Raw genomic sequence first — 17,532 nt, forward strand, 5'->3', positions numbered from 1 at the left:
TGGTATTGTGGCTCAGTGGGTTAAGCCACTGGCATCCCATATGAGTACCAGTTCATTTCCTGACTGCTCCACTTCTGATCCAGCTTCCTGCTGATGAGTCTGGGAAAGCAGTGAATGATGGCCCAAGTGCTTGGGCCCCTGCCACCCATGATCCCGATGAAGCTCTTGGCTCCTGGCTTTGGCCTGATGTGGGACTGGCTGTTGTGGCCATCTTGGGAGTGAACCAGCAGATGGAAGATCTCTCTCTCTCTCTCTCTCTCTCTCTCTCTGTAACTCTTGTATTTCAAATAAATAAATAAATCTTTGAAAAAATAAAAAAGGCATTGGCTTTGTCACAGCAAATACAATTTTTGCTCCCATTTGATTGGTGAGAATTTTGTCATTTGGTTCCTGAAGGACTTGTGAGGCTATGACAGGCCTGGTGTGTGTACTGAGGCAGTCGTGAGCTTGGCCACAGGCTTAACACTGTGCTGGAAGGGGCCAGATCTGAGGGGTCATAGTAAGTCCCTGCCTCCCATGGTAGGCCCTTGCTCCTGTCATGCCTTCTGCTGGATGCGTGTGTCTCTGCTCCTTGTACAGATACAGAGTTGAATCACAGATGGTAGGCCCTTGCTCCTGTCATGTCTTCTGCTGGATTCGTGTGTCTCTGCTCCCTAGACAGATACAGAGTAGAATCACAGACACCTGTGGGACTATTTGGCAAAGTCAGGATGACTGAGGCCACAGTAGTTGTAAACCTGGATAAATGGTATCAGGGGACAGTGGTTGAGAGGGAAAAGAGAAAGCAGGGAGATTGGTGAGGATCTGCATTAAGAATCCAGACTCAGAATTACCTCTTTTAAACCATAGGGTCTGTCACTTTGCTCTGACACATTCATTACCTGGGTTTGAATCTCTTCCTCTGTAATCACTAAACATTTGATTTGGGGAAAGTACGGAACTCTTCTGTGGCTCCGTTTCCCCATCTGTAAAATAGGGGCAAGGTTGTGATAGAGCTTCAGCGAGTTAAGATAAGAATTAGCACAGTTCATGTAAATGTTCTTGCTTGTCGTAGGGTAAACACAAGTTGTTAACTTTATTGCTGCATATTACTTTATTATACACATATCTAAGTAGATTGTTACATGTGTATGTTTATGTATATTTCACATGCTTAGGTATATTTGTAGAGAGCCTCTGCCGTCCCTTTGTGTTCACTCTGAATCAACTGAAGGTATCAGTTCTCCTGTCCTCTGTTAATGATCCTTTAAGTCAGTTTTGTCTCTTCTTTTCTTTTTTTAGATGGGGATATTGAAACGTCACAACAGGGACTATCTAAAGAAGTTTCTTTCCCGTCTGAGAGATTTAGTCTGTTCACAAGGCAGGCCCTGTATCCCATTTTAGAAGAATTGTGGAAGGATAATAAACAGATGGGGAACCATGAGGACAATCAGAGCAGAGCTCTAGGTCACTTTGCCTTCACCAGCCAGGGGATGCTGGTTGATGGGATGCACCGTGCATATGAGGATGCAGGGAAAAGAGCTCACGAGAATACCCACCTTTTTCCTTCAAGCAAAAGACTGCAAAACTGTGACTCAGTAGAAAAGAGTTCGAAGCTTGTGGTAAGCTTATGTCATTACAATGGAAGCAGTACAACAGGCCATCTTGACAAGATTCTGGGATTCGGGGGTATCTTTACCCACATGACTTCTCATACAGAAGTGAGTGCTTGTGAGTGTAATCACTGTAGGCAGCTTCCGAGTCATCAGCAAGTGCGTGAATACCATGGGAGACACCCTGGGGAGCACCCCCATTTGTTTTCTGACCGTGTAAAAGGTTTCTTCCGCAAATCACCCCACTTTGCACACGAGAGTGTTTACCCTGAGGGAGAACAGGAAGAGTGCAGCAGATACGGGACAGTCAGCACTCAGAGGCCCCAGCGTGCTGTGCCTCAGAGGGCTCATGCAGGGGGGAAAGCCTTTGTATGCACTGAATTCCGGAAGGGTTTCTCCCTCACCGCCAGTCATCAGAAAACATGTGACGAGGAGTGTTACTACAAATGTAGTGCATATGGAAATGCTGCTCTCCGCAGGTCAGGATGTGGGAAAAGCTTCTCTCAGAACGCAAGCCTCCGTGTACACAAAAAACGGCACAGTGGAGGGAAACACTTTGCATGTAGTGAATGTGGGAAAGCCTTCACAAGGAAGTCAACACTAAGCATGCACCAGAAAATTCACACAGGAGAAAAGCCCTACGTCTGTACTGAATGTGGGAAAGCCTTCATCCGGAAGTCGCATTTTATCACACATGAAAGAATTCACACTGGCGAGAAACCCTATGAGTGCAGTGACTGTGGGAAATCCTTTATTAAGAAGTCACAACTCCACGTGCATGAGCGAATTCACACAGGAGAGAATCCCTTTATATGTTCAGAATGTGGCAAGGTCTTCACTCACAAGACAAATCTTGTCATACATCAGAAAATTCATACTGGAGAGAGACCCTATATCTGTACTGAGTGTGGGAAGGCCTTTACAGACAGGTCAAATCTCATCAAACACCAAAAAATTCACACTGGAGAGAAACCCTATAGATGCAGTGACTGTGGAAAGTCATTCACTTGGAAGTCACGTCTCAGGATACATCAGAAATGCCATACTGGAGAGAGACATTATGAATGCAGTGACTGTGGGAAAGCATTCATTCAGAAATCAACACTAAGTATGCACCAGAGAATTCATAGAGGAGAAAAGCCCTATGTGTGCGCTGAATGTGGGAAGGCCTTCTTCCACAAATCCCATTTCATTGCACATGAGAGAATCCATACTGGAGAGAAACCCTACACGTGCAGCGACTGTGGGAAATCCTTCACTAAGAAATCGCAGCTCCACGTACATAAGCAGATTCACACAGGAGAGAGGCCGTATAGCTGTGCTGAGTGTGGCAAGGCTTTCGCTGACAGGTCAAATCTCTTCACACACCAGAAGATTCACACTGGAGAGAAACCCTATAAGTGCAGTGACTGTGGCAAAGCCTTTACTCGGAAGTCAGGCCTCCACATCCATCAGCAGTCCCACACTGGAGAAAGACATTATGAGTGCAGCGAGTGTGGCAAAGCCTTTGCGAGGAAATCCACGCTGATCATGCATCAGAGAATTCACACTGGGGAGAAACCTTATGTTTGTACTGAATGTGGGAAGTCCTTCATCCAGAAGTCCCACTTAAATAGACATAGAAGAATTCACACTGGAGAGAAACCCTATGAATGCCTCGACTGTGGGAAGTCTTTCATTAAGAAATCCCAGCTTCATGAACATCACCGAATCCACACGGGAGAGAAACCATATATGTGTCCCGAGTGTGGGAAGGCCTTCACCATCAGATCAAATCTTATTAAACACCAGAAAATTCATACTAAACAGAAACCCTATAAATGCAGTGACCTTGGGAAATCTTTAAACTGGAAAGCACAACTCAGTATACATCAGAAATCTGGTACTGGGGGAGTAGAGTGCCCAGTGTCACAATCGTGGTGTGGGAATACCAAGATAGGCGAGGCCTCAGTTTGACTAGGACGCAGGAGGTAATGGAGGCCAACCTCTTCTCTAGCCAGAATTGTGAGTTTCTGGAGCACAGAGCTGATGTCCAGGTACACATCTGGCGAAACACTTGTAGGAAGTGTTTAAGCGGTGTGTAATGCTGCACCTGTTTTCTGGCCAGATACTGGGATCATCAAGCCCCTGAAAATAATAGTAAAGATGCAAGATGATTTGCATTCTTTCTTGTTTCACATTTTGGGTAAGCAGCTTTGTAAGTTCAGGCTATTGAGTTTTGCATTGGGTAGCAAAATTTCAATATTGACCAAAAAAAAAAAAAAAAGTTCCATTGTCAATTGTCTAAGACCTGGGACATTGACACCAAGGTGAAAGTTAGGCAATTCAAGTGTATAATGAAAGGAAATCATAAAATTGACACTAAAGAGGAAAAGGACTCTATTATGGTTTTTGGTGTTGTTGTTTTTAGTCTTTTGGAGAAAGTCTCCATTATTTATTGTTTGTAGTATTTATTGGTGTGTGCTGTGGCAGCAGGTGCTCAAGAGATCTGAGCATACTCAGCATATCCTGAAAGTGATCAGTGATGTGTGAGCAGCAGTCCTATACCTGCTTACCACCTTGGAACTTAACCTAATGTCACTGAAATTAATCACAGGGACCTAGATCTAGATAACAGCTCTTTTGATCATCAGCTTCTTCTATAGGAACCTGTACATTACAAAATAATAATAATGAAAGATTTTGTTTGAAAGGCAGAGTGACAAGAGAGACAGAGACAGCACTTCCATCCACTGGTTCCCTCTCCAAAGGGCCACGACAGCCAGGTCTGGGCCAGTTCGCAGCCAGGAGGCAGAACTCCATCCTGGTCTCCCACATGGGTAGCAGGGGTCCAAGTACTTTGGCCATCATCCACTACCTTCCCAAGCACATCAGCAGGAAGCCAGATTGAAAGCAGAGCAGCCAGGACCAGCATTCCAGTGTGGGACACCAGTGTCACAGGGGGTGGCTTAACCTGCACTACAATGATAGCCCCTGTGCTTTATTTTTATTTTTAAAATTTTTAAAAAGATTTATTTATTTCAAAGAGTTGCAGAGAGAGAAAGATCTTCCATTTGCTGGTTCACTCCTCAAATGACTGCAATGTCTAGGTCTGGGCCAGGTGGAAGCCAGGAGCCAGGAGCTTTATCCTGGTCTCCCACATGGGTGCAGGGACCCAAGGACTTAGGCCATGTTTTGCTGTTTTCCCAGGCATGTTAGCAATGAGCTAGATTGGAAGTGGAACAGCCAGAATTCAAACCAGCATCCATATAGAATGCTGGTGTCATAGGAGGTGACTTAACCTGCTATACCACAGCACCACCCCTTTCTCCCCCCATACCTTTTTTTTTTTTTAAAGATATTCTTTTTTTTTTCTTTAAATATTTATTTATTTATTTGAAAGGCAGAGAGAGAAAGAGAGAGAGAGGGAGAGAGAGAGAAAGAGGTCTTCCAGCTGCTGATTGCATTGCTGAATGCAATGGCCAGAGCTACACCGATCCGAAACCAGGAACCAGGAGCTTCTTCCGGGTCTCCCATGCAGGTGCAAGGGCCCAAGGACTTGGGCCATCTTATGCTTTCCCAGGCAATAACAGCTGGATCAGAAGTGGAGCAGCCTGGACTCGAACCTCAAACTGGCGCCCAGTATGGGATGCTGGCACTGCAGGTGGCAGCTTTATGTGCTATGCCACAGCACTGGCCCCAAAGATAGATTATTTTTTGAAAAGAGGACAAATTAGGAAAATGGGTTTCAAAATCTAGAATTTTTTTCTCTTCAGGTTTGTTAGTACATTGTGTACAGATTCATTACATGCTAAATTACCATGAGATACAACTGTCTTGCATTTAATTTGTTTTCTTAGAAGATGAAACATGGTTGAACATTTGGAAGAGTATTCCTATCCTCTTCCGGTCTCTACAAATTAATCTTATTTAATTGTGTTTTTAAAGTCTTCTCTCTCTTTGTCTTTTATCCTGTCAGGTAAAGAAGTGTGTTAATGTCTTATAGAACAATTATGAACTTGTTCTGTAGAGGTACTGATTTTTGCATTATGTATTTTGAGTCTGGTTTTATATGCATTCAAATTTGAATTGTCATGTCTTTCTGGTTAATTGAAACCTCATCATTATGAACAATATCTTTTTAGCTCCAATACTTTCTGTGTTAAGTTTTTATTAATACAACATTCATACTTCTCTTAAAGGCTAATGTAAATTAGTACTCAGACCACTTTTAGTAAAGGGTAGGAGTTAGTGAGTTAACTCCATTTATTCCCCTCTTGACTAATCTGATATTGATGTCATGTATTTGAATTCTGTATGTAGTTGACATAAACAACCTTACTGTTTCACAGTTAATATTCATTTAAATCAAACCACATAATTACTTCATTGCTTTTTTTATACTTTCTTGCCTGTCCTATAAGTTTCCTTCTAGAATCATTTTTCTTCTAACTGAAGAGCACCCTTTAGTATGTTAAAAATATTTTATAAATTAAAAATTTATTTGAGAGAGCGAGCGAGCAAGGGTGCTCCATTCACTCATCCAAATGCCCACTATGGCCAGGCAAGGCCAGGACAAAACCAAGAACTAGGAACTTAATCCAGCCTTCCTAAATGGGTGACAAGAACCCAATAACTTAAGTCATCAGTGCTGTCTCCCAGGGTGTACATTAGCAGGAAGTTAGGGTCAGGAGCCAGAGACAGATATTGAACACATGCAGACCAATGTAGGACATAGGCATTTTTTGTTTTTTAGAAAACTTTTATTTAATAAATATAAATTTCAAAGGAAAACTTAGATTATAGCAGTTTTCCCCCCATAACCACCCTCCCACCTGCAAACCATCCCATCTCCTACTCCCTCTCTCATCACATTCTTCATTAAGATTCATTTTAAATTATCTTTATATACAGAAGATCAACTTAGTATATACTAAGTAAAGATTTGAACAGATTGTACCCACATAGACAAAGTAAAAAGTACTGTTTGAAGACAAGTTTTACTGTTAATTCACATAGTACAACACATTAAGGACAGAGATCCTATATGGGGAGTAAGTGCACAGTGACTCCTGTTGTTGATTTAACAATTGACACCCTTATTTATGAGGTCAGTAATCACCTGAGGCTCTTGTCATGAGCTTCCAAGGCTATGGAAGCCTCTTGAGTTCACAAACTCCAGCCTTATTTAGACAAGGCCATAATCAAAGTGGAAGTTCTCTCCTCCCTTAGAGAAAGGTACCTCCTTCTTCGATGGCCCGTTTTTTCTATTGGGATATCACTCACAGAGATCTTTCGTGCAGGTCATTTTTTGCCACAGTGTCTTGGCTTTCCATGCCTAAGAAACTCTAATGGGCTTTTCAGCCAGATCCAAATGCCTTAAGGGCTGATTCTGAGACCAGAGTGCTGTTTAGGACATCTGCCATTCTATGAGTCTGCTGTGTATCCTGCTTCCCATGTTGGGTTGTTCTCTTCTTTTTAATTCTATCAATTATTATTAGCAGATACTGGTCTTATTTATGTGATCCCTTTGACACTTAATCCTATCTTTATGATCAGTTATGAACTTTAACTGATTACTTTAACTAGTAAGATGGCATTGGTACCTGCCAACTTATTGGGGTTTGGAGTCCTATGGCATGTTTCTAGCTCTGCCATTTGGGGTTAAGTCCAAATGTACAGTTCGGCACAGTCTCACTCAGACATAGGCATTTTAACCAGTGTCTTAACTACTAAGCCAAGCACTGTCCCATAGTCTTTCTTTTAAGTGTGAGTTTGCTGGTAACAAATTATGGTTGTTATTGGAAATACTTTTATTTTGTCTTTATTTTTGCATGATAACTTTTATTGAGTCTAGAATTCTAAATTGGTAGTTATTTTCTGTTAGTATTTTGCAGATAAAGGTAGAGTATCCCTTATCCAAAACACTTGAGACCAGAGTATTTTGAATTTCAATTTTTGGACTGTTTGCACATGAGATACGTGGGTGTTGGGACCAAAGTCTAAACATGAAATTCATTTATGTTTGACATATACCTTAAATACATAGCTTGCAAGTACTCTTGTACATTATTTTCAATAATTTTGTGCATGAAACCAAGTTTGTGACATTGTCCCACTAGACTTGTGGCATCATGCCAGTGCTCAATCAAAACGTGGAGCATTTTGGTTTCCAATTTTCATATTGGGGATGCTCAATCTATTTCCTTATGGTCTGTCTGCTATTGTTTTGATCGAAAGTAAGCTGTCAGTTAACTATGTTTGAAGTTAATCTTTTTCCTTTAAAATGTATTTATTTGTTTTTGAACCATTCCAAGTATACAATGGTTTGCCTAGGTGTGATTTTTCTTAATATTTGCAATTTTTTATTGTTGTTTTTAAGATTTATTTTATTTATTTGAAAGACAGAGTTACATAGCAAGATAGAGCCAGAGAGAGAGAAAGAGAGAGGCCTTCCATCCACTGGTTCACTCCCCAAATGACCACAACAGCCAGAGCTGAGCTGATCAGGAGCCAAGTGCTTCTTCTGGGTCTCCCACACGGGTGCAGGGGCCCAAGGACTTGGGTTATCTTCTACTGCTTTCACAGGCAATAGCAGAGAGCTGGATGGGAAATGAAGCAGCCAGGACTTGAACCAGTGCCCCTATGGGATGCCAGCGCAGTAGGCCACAGCTATTTATTTATTTGACAGGTAGAGTTTACAGACAGTGAGTGAGAGAGAGAGAAAGGTCTTCTTTCCATTCGTTCACTCTAAATGGCCGCAACGACCAGAGCTGCGGTGATCCAAAGCCAGGAGCCAGGGGTTTCTTCCTGGTCTCCTATGCAGGTGTAGGGGCCCAACACTTGGGCCATCCTAGGCCACGGCTTTAACCCGCTGTGCCACAGTGCTGGCCCCTGCAATGTTTTTAATGTGCAGCTTAGTGGTGTACATTTTGGGAAATTATGTGTCTGTGCACATGTGTGTTTGTGCACATTTAGGTAAATTCCTAGCTATATTAGCTATTCAAATTATGCAGCTGCTTCATTCTCTTTCTTCCAGGGATAGTCCCATTATCTAACCTGTCTTTTAAAAATATTTATTTATTTATTTATTTGAAAGTCAAAGTTTCAGAGAGAAAAGGAGAGGCAGAGAGAGAGAGAGAGAGAGAGAGAGAGAGAGAGAGAGGTCTTCCATCCGCTGGTTCACTCCCCCAATTGGCAATGGGTGGAGCTGTGCTGATCCAAAGCTAGGAACCAGGAGCTTCCTTGGTCTTCCATGTGAGTACAGGGGCCCAAGGACCTGGGCCATCGTCCACTGCTTTCCCAGGCCATAGCAGAGAGCTGGATCAGAAGTGGAGCAACAGAGACTTGAACCGGCGCCCATAGGGGATGCTGGCACTAGAGGTGGCAGCTTTATCCGCTATACCACAGCACCCACCCCTCTTTTTTTTTTTTTTTTTTAAGATTTATTTATTAGAGAAGGAGAGAGAAAAAGATACACACACTCACTCCACAGAGGGCTGCAACAGCCAGGCTGGGCCATGCTGAATTCAGAAACTAGCAGCTTATCCAGGTCTCCCAAGTGGGTGGCAAGGACTCAAACAATCGGGCCATCTTCCACTGCTTTCCTGGGTGCATTAGCAGGGAGCTGGATTGGTAGTGGAGTAGCTGGAACTTGGACTTGCACTCATATAGGGTGCTGGCATTGTAGGCAGCAGCTTTACCCACTATGCCACAATGCTGGGGGTTCCCTGACCTGTTTCTAATGGTTATTGTTTTCCTTGGATTTTGGTGGTCTTGTTTTCCCATATATGATGATTTCTGAATCAACTTCCTGACACTACGTATTAAAATTACAGGGAAAATAATATGATCCTAGTGCTATCTTCAGAGAGGATTTGCGTTTGCTTTCGACAGGTGACTAGGTGAGGAACTCTAGCAATCTGATTGCCTTTATTCAATCTACATTAAGACTTTGAAACTAGGCCGTGGTCTCTGTGAAGGCTTGTCTGTCTATATTTTTCCCACCCTCTTATTACTAAAGGATAACTTTAGGACTTAGAAATTTGAGAGTTTTATCAGGTCCCACTTCTTGGAAGGCCCTGGATTCTAATATTTGTCCCTTCAGGCCATTAATTTGTCATTAATTTGTCTCCAACCTCTTTTCCTCCATTTTCAGTCTTCAGTGTTATACATGAGTGAAGTTATATATTTCCTGCAAATGAGAAAGTCTCACACAGTCAGATCCAACTGAGGTACTCACCCTGCAAATAGACCTTGTGATTATTGTATATGAAAAGTATTTGACCTTGAGTCACCATGAGTCATATCTTACTGTATTCCAGATAAATAATTGAGAATAAGCTTTTTAAGAATGTATCACTTGGGGCTGGCACCGTGCCGCAGTAGGTTAATCCTCTGCCTGTGGCACCGGCATCCCATATGGGCGCTGGTTCTAGTCCTGACTGCTCCACTTCTGATCCAGCTCTCTGCTATTGCCTGGGAAAGCAGAAGATGGCCCAAGTGCTTGGGCCCCTGCACCCGCATGGGAGACCAGGAGGAATCCTGGCTTTGGATCGGTGCAGCTCCAGCCGTTATGGCCATTTGGGGAGTGAACCAACAGAAGGAAGACCTTTCTCTCTGTCTCTCCCTCTCACTGTCTGTAACTCTACCTCTCAAATAAATAAATAAAATATTTTTTAAAAAATGAATGAATCACTTTTGTTAAATGCCATAACATTTATATGAGGAAGAAACTATAAATTTGATACACTGGGGAAAAGTCTGATTATTAATTTAATTTCAGGCCATGTCTCAAACCAGTGGGAACACATAGAGTAGTCCTACAGTTACATTTCTTTAAATGAAAATAATTTAAATTCACACACAGGTACACATACATAAAACTTTGTATAAATGTGACTTCTAAACTTTTTTATTTAATTTTATTTATAAGAGAGCATCCATCTGGTGGTTCACTTCCCAGATGTCAGCTGGCTGGGCCAGGAACCCACTACAGGTCTCTCACTTATGTGTGGCAGGAACCTAGTTACTTGAGCCATCAGCTACTGTTGCCCAGGTTCTGCACTGGTGTGAAACTGGAGTCAGGAGTTGGAGGCAGGTATAGACCAAGGCTCTTTTACTGGCATCTTAACTGACATCCCAACCTGTAAGCCATATGTGACTTTTATATCGTATTTTCTATCTTTTTATTTTTGTATTTCCTCCACTCTTATAGTAACCCCCAAAATACCAACAGTCTGTCATCAGGCATTAAATCTAATTCATTCAAGTTTCACATTTTACAAGATTTTAAAGTGTCATTCTGTGTAACATATACTTGTGAACCTTTTTTGAAAATGATTCAGTTTATTTTGGACATGGGTATCCATTTTCACAGTGGTAGAAACTTAGTTTACTGAACCATTATGCGTTTTCAATACTTCTGTCTCACTACATATTCTCTTCATTATCATCTTTTGAAGCTGGTAATGGCCAAGAGAAGCAAAACAGTGGGAGATACAGCTTGGGGAAATGTGATTCCCTAATAAAGTGATAGACTTAGCTGTTGCCATCACTCCAGCCTTCTTTCTGACTTGCTCATGGTCCCCAGGGAGTGGCAGCCTTTCAACCATCCAGGAAAGGCCACAAGAATCAGAGATAAGGTCTTGACATTATTCTTATTTAGAACTTACTTCTAAACTTGAGTCATTTGATAAAAAGAAACATGTTTTTTGCCTTTAGGCTTTTCTTATACCTGAGAGCATGCATAAACCTATTCAGGCATCAGAATTTATAAGGTAATTCATACTTTTCCTATTAAAATAAATATTAAAGTTTTTTGTTTCAAGATCTTAGCAAATTAGCTAATGTTTAGCAAGTCTTATAACACATATAAGAAGTAGAAAAATTATACGAGTTTTGTAGTGAGTAAAAAGGAACAACGTACTGATTCATTTAATATGTTCAGAAAAGAATACTACCAAGAGTATATAAATGATTTCCTAGCTAGACATAATTAGTCAAATTGAAGAAGAAATGAAAAAGAGAAAAAAGTAATAGTGAATTATAAATATAATTTTACAGAACTACCATTTAAATGTATCAGCACTAATATAATGAACAAAATTAAACACTCTTGTTCCGGGGCTGGCACTGTGGCACAGTGAGTTAATGCCCTGGCCTGAAGTGCCGGCATCCCATATGGGCAGTAGTTCGAGACCTGGCTGCTCCACTTCTGATCCAGCTCTCTGCTATGGCCTGGGAAATCAGTAGAAGATGGCCCAACTTCTTGGGTCGCTGCACCCATGTGGGAGACCCGGAAGAAGCTCCTGGCTCCTGGCTCCTGGCTCCTGACTTCAGATCTGTGCAGCTCCAGCCGTTGCAGCCAGTTGGGGAGTGAACCATCAGATGGAAGACCTCTCTCTCCCTCTCCTCTCTCTGTGTAACTCTTTCAAATAAATAAATCTTTATAAAAAAAAAAAAAAAAGAAACCACTCTTGTCCCTTGAAAGACACTGTTAAGAAAATGAAAAGGAAAGACACTGAGTGGGAGGGAATATCTGCAATGAACATGTGATGTGAGCTGTTTCCTTAAAAAAAAAAGTAAATATGCAACCCAATTTTAAGACAACCTAATAAAAATGGCAGTATCTCAAATAGAGATAACTCATAAGGTAAGCAATGACTAGTAAGGACAAGATAGAGTTTCAGTATTAACCATCAAGAAAACGCAAGTTGAAACCACAGTGGTACACCCATTAAAATGACCAACAGTATTGAGTGCTGGAAGATGTTGAGCTACTGGAACTCATATAGCAGGTGGGTATATAAAATAGCACAAAAACTGGAAAATAATTTGACAAATCCTTAGAAAGCTAAATATACAGCTACCATACAGCTGAGTGATTCTACTTCAGTATTTAACCCAAGTGAAATGAGAATATTTTTGTACACCAAAGCTTGTACATGAATGTTGGCAGAAGGTTTATTCAAATAACTTCAAACTGGAAACAACCTGCATGGCCATCATTAGGTGAGTGGATAAATTGTATATCTCTGTAAGTGAAATACAGTTGTATAACAGTACTGCAATACTACCCAGCAATTAAAATATGCACCACTGATATGTGTAACACTATGGGATGAATTTCAAGGTCATTTCATGAGAGAATATTACAGACTTTAATTGATTTTATTTGACAGGGTTATAGAAAGAGAAAGAGAAAGAGAGAGAAAGGTCTTCCTTCCATTGGTTCACTCCCTAAATGGCTGCAATGACTGGAGGTGCGCCAATCTGAAGCAATGAGCCAGGAGCTTCTTCCCGGTCTCCCACGTGGGTGCAGGGGCCCAAGGACTTGGGCCATCTTCTACTGCTTTCCCAGGCCATAGGAGAGAGCTGGATTGGAAGAGGAGCAGCCAGGACTAAAACTGGTGCCACAGATGGAGGATTAACCTACTGCGCCACAGTGCTGGCGCCTCTCCACATTTTAAAAACTATCTTCTGCAAGACTAGAGCAGTAAGCTCCTCCCCTATTCCACCATCGTGAAAGCCTCCATCACCTCTTTTGAACATCCTATTGGAAGTCCTAGCTAATGCAATAAGAAAAGAGAAGTAAATAAAAGGTATATAGATTAGGGAAGAAGAAATAAAACTTTTAGATGACATGATTGTCTACTGGAATTGACCCAAACAAAACCCCAAAATCCTACTGTAACTCATAGCAAATCACAGGAACCAAGGTTAATATGCAAATACCAATTGCTTTCTTACGTAAAATTGGAAATTAAAAACAATAGCATTTACATTATCATACAAATTGAAATACTTAGCTATAAATGTAACAGACTATGGACAAGATCCATACATGGAGGGCTTAAATAAAAAGAGGAGGAAATAATTTGCATCCTTTTTCATGCCACATAGTTGGAGCTGAGACATCTCGTCTCCTGCCCTTGGACTGGGATTTAAGTCATCACTTTCTCATTCTCTGACTTTTGGCTTAGACTGAATCCTGTCACTGGTTTTCCTGGATCTCCAGCTTGCAAGCAGCAGATCATGGGACTTGTCAGCTTCTGTAATCACAAGAGCCAATCTGTCAGTATCCCACTCTCCTCCATTGATCTGTTTCTCTGGGAAACACTGGTAAGTCAACAAATAGTGCTGGAACAATTGGGCAGCCACGTAAAAAAATCTATATGTAAAACTTAACACTTAAAAAAATTTAAAGTAGATCATAGTCCTAAATATAGACCACAAAACTAAAACTACTAGAAGATAACAGAGGAAAACTTACATGGTCTTGGCATACAAATGGTGATGACTTTTAAGATACAACACCAAGGCATGACATTAGAAGGAATGATTGATAGGTTAGACTTCATTCATTTTTAAAACTCTGATTTGCAAAACCAAATGGGTCAAGAGAATTGAAAGACCACAGTGGGGGCCAGCGCTGTGGCGCAGCGGGTTAAGCTGTGGCCATCCCATATGGGTGCCAGTTTGTGACCCTGCTGTTCCACTTGGAATCTGGCTCTCTGCTAATAGCCCGGAAAAGCAGTGAAAGATGGCCCAAGTTCTTGGGACCCTGCACCCACGTGGGAGCTCCTGGCACCTCGCTCCAGCCTGGCCAAGCCCCAGTTGTTCTGGTCATTTGGAGACTGAACCAGCAGATGGGAAATTCTCTCTCCCTCTCTGTCTGTCACTCCTCTCTCTCTGCAACTCTGCATATCAAATAAATAGATAATTAAAAAAAAAAAACAAGCCACAGACTGGGACAAATACTTTCAAAACGCTGGTTAAAGACTCTGCTATGATCTGAATGTTATTTGTCTCCCCAAAGGCTCATGTGTTGGTAGCTGAGTCCCCACAATGGTAGTGGAGGTGATGGAATCTGTAAGAGGAGGGGCCTAACGTGAAAGCCTTGAGTTGGTAGGGGCACTGCCCGCAGAAGGGAATATTGGTCTACTGGATTGAGTTCTCATGAGAGCAAGTTGTTATAAAACCCAGGCCTGCATCCACCTGGTCTCTCCAGCTTTCTGTTCCGAGATGTGGTCGCTTCCTCCCACACACACTCCACCATTTGCCATGGAGTCCTCACCTGCACCAAGTTATTTAGACCTCCAGCCCTTAGAACCGTCAGCTAAATAAGCCTCTTTATAAAGTTAGGCTGCCTTGGGTACTAATTATATTAACAAGAAGTTGGCTAATGTAGTCTCTCTCCTTTTTTAAAGATTTATTTATTTATTTGAAAGAGTTATACACAGAGAGAAATCGAGGCAGAGAGAGAGAGAGAGAGAGTCTTGCATCCTTCCATCCGCTGGTTCACTCCCCAATTGGCCTCAATGGCCAGAACTGTGCCAATCTGAAGCCAGGAGCTTCTTCAGGTCTCCCATGTGGGTGCAGGGGCCCAAGGACTTGGGCCATCTTCTACTGCTTTCCCAGGCCATGGCAGAGAGCTGGATCAGAAGTGGAGCAGCCGGGGTTGGGACTGGTACCCATATGGGATGCTGGCACTGCAGGCGGCAGCTTTACCCGCTATGCCACAGCGCCAGCCCCAATGTAGTCTCTTAACCAAAATATACAAAAGTTCTTAAAACTCGATAAGAAAATGAGCAGCTACATTAAAAACTGAGCAAAGGCCGGCGCCGTGGCTCAATAGGCTGATCCTCCACCTTGCGGCGCCGGCACACCGGGTTCTAGTCCCGGTCGGGGCGCCGGATTCCCAGGCCATAGGAGAGAGCTGGATTGGAAGAGGAGCAGCCAGGACTAAAACTGGTGCCACAGATGGAGGATTAACCTACTGCGCCACAGTGCTGGCGCCTCTCCACATTTTAAAAACTATCTTCTGCAAGACTAGAGCAGTAAGCTCCTCCCCTATTCCACCATCGTGAAAGCCTCCATCACCTCTTTTGAACATCCTATTGGAAGTCCTAGCTAATGCAATAAGAAAAGAGAAGTAAATAAAAGGTATATAGATTAGGGAAGAAGAAATAAAACTTTTAGATGACATGATTGTCTACTGGAATTGACCCAAACAAAACCCCAAAATCCTACTGTAACTCATAGCAAATCACAGGAACCAAGGTTAATATGCAAATACCAATTGCTTTCTTACGTAAAATTGGAAATTAAAAACAATAGCATTTACATTATCATACAAATTGAAATACTTAGCTATAAATGTAACAGACTATGGACAAGATCCATACATGGAGGGCTTAAATAAAAAGAGGAGGAAATAATTTGCATCCTTTTTCATGCCACATAGTTGGAGCTGAGACATCTCGTCTCCTGCCCTTGGACTGGGATTTAAGTCATCACTTTCTCATTCTCTGACTTTTGGCTTAGACTGAATCCTGTCACTGGTTTTCCTGGATCTCCAGCTTGCAAGCAGCAGATCATGGGACTTGTCAGCTTCTGTAATCACAAGAGCCAATCTGTCAGTATCCCACTCTCCTCCATTGATCTGTTTCTCTGGGAAACACTGGTAAGTCAACAAATAGTGCTGGAACAATTGGGCAGCCACGTAAAAAAATCTATATGTAAAACTTAACACTTAAAAAAATTTAAAGTAGATCATAGTCCTAAATATAGACCACAAAACTAAAACTACTAGAAGATAACAGAGGAAAACTTACATGGTCTTGGCATACAAATGGTGATGACTTTTAAGATACAACACCAAGGCATGACATTAGAAGGAATGATTGATAGGTTAGACTTCATTCATTTTTAAAACTCTGATTTGCAAAACCAAATGGGTCAAGAGAATTGAAAGACCACAGTGGGGGCCAGCGCTGTGGCGCAGCGGGTTAAGCTGTGGCCATCCCATATGGGTGCCAGTTTGTGACCCTGCTGTTCCACTTGGAATCTGGCTCTCTGCTAATAGCCCGGAAAAGCAGTGAAAGATGGCCCAAGTTCTTGGGACCCTGCACCCACGTGGGAGCTCCTGGCACCTCGCTCCAGCCTGGCCAAGCCCCAGTTGTTCTGGTCATTTGGAGACTGAACCAGCAGATGGGAAATTCTCTCTCCCTCTCTGTCTGTCACTCCTCTCTCTCTGCAACTCTGCATATCAAATAAATAGATAATTAAAAAAAAAAAACAAGCCACAGACTGGGACAAATACTTTCAAAACGCTGGTTAAAGACTCTGCTATGATCTGAATGTTATTTGTCTCCCCAAAGGCTCATGTGTTGGTAGCTGAGTCCCCACAATGGTAGTGGAGGTGATGGAATCTGTAAGAGGAGGGGCCTAACGTGAAAGCCTTGAGTTGGTAGGGGCACTGCCCGCAGAAGGGAATATTGGTCTACTGGATTGAGTTCTCATGAGAGCAAGTTGTTATAAAACCCAGGCCTGCATCCACCTGGTCTCTCCAGCTTTCTGTTCCGAGATGTGGTCGCTTCCTCCCACACACACTCCACCATTTGCCATGGAGTCCTCACCTGCACCAAGTTATTTAGACCTCCAGCCCTTAGAACCGTCAGCTAAATAAGCCTCTTTATAAAGTTAGGCTGCCTTGGGTACTAATTATATTAACAAGAAGTTGGCTAATGTAGTCTCTCTCCTTTTTTAAAGATTTATTTATTTATTTGAAAGAGTTATACACAGAGAGAAATCGAGGCAGAGAGAGAGAGAGAGAGAGTCTTGCATCCTTCCATCCGCTGGTTCACTCCCCAATTGGCCTCAATGGCCAGAACTGTGCCAATCTGAAGCCAGGAGCTTCTTCAGGTCTCCCATGTGGGTGCAGGGGCCCAAGGACTTGGGCCATCTTCTACTGCTTTCCCAGGCCATGGCAGAGAGCTGGATCAGAAGTGGAGCAGCCGGGGTTGGGACTGGTACCCATATGGGATGCTGGCACTGCAGGCGGCAGCTTTACCCGCTATGCCACAGCGCCAGCCCCAATGTAGTCTCTTAACCAAAATATACAAAAGTTCTTAAAACTCGATAAGAAAATGAGCAGCTACATTAAAAACTGAGCAAA

At 42.4% G+C, this 17,532-nt stretch overlaps 1 protein-coding gene across 9 annotated transcripts in view; it reads left to right on the forward strand.

Annotated features, from left to right (window-relative positions):
• ZNF484 (zinc finger protein 484) overlaps window positions 1-7,826 on the forward strand; it is a 31,863-nt gene extending 24,037 nt beyond the window's left edge. For all 9 annotated transcript variants that reach the window (XM_089336394.1, XM_070050173.2, XM_070050177.2 and 6 more), the window contains one exon: window positions 1,282-7,826. In XM_089336394.1, coding sequence (XP_089192520.1) covers window positions 1,410-3,548 — 2,139 coding nt within the window. In that variant the 5' untranslated portion in view covers window positions 1,282-1,409 and the 3' untranslated portion in view covers window positions 3,549-7,826. The remainder of the gene's footprint in view (window positions 1-1,281) is intronic.
• The last annotated feature ends 9,706 nt before the right edge of the window (window positions 7,827-17,532 follow it).

Source organism: Oryctolagus cuniculus, chromosome 1 (genome assembly GCF_051225735.1).
Source record: "Oryctolagus cuniculus isolate XC-2025 breed Fujian yellow rabbit chromosome 1, ASM5122573v1, whole genome shotgun sequence".
Classification (NCBI taxonomy): Eukaryota; Metazoa; Chordata; class Mammalia; order Lagomorpha; family Leporidae; genus Oryctolagus; species Oryctolagus cuniculus.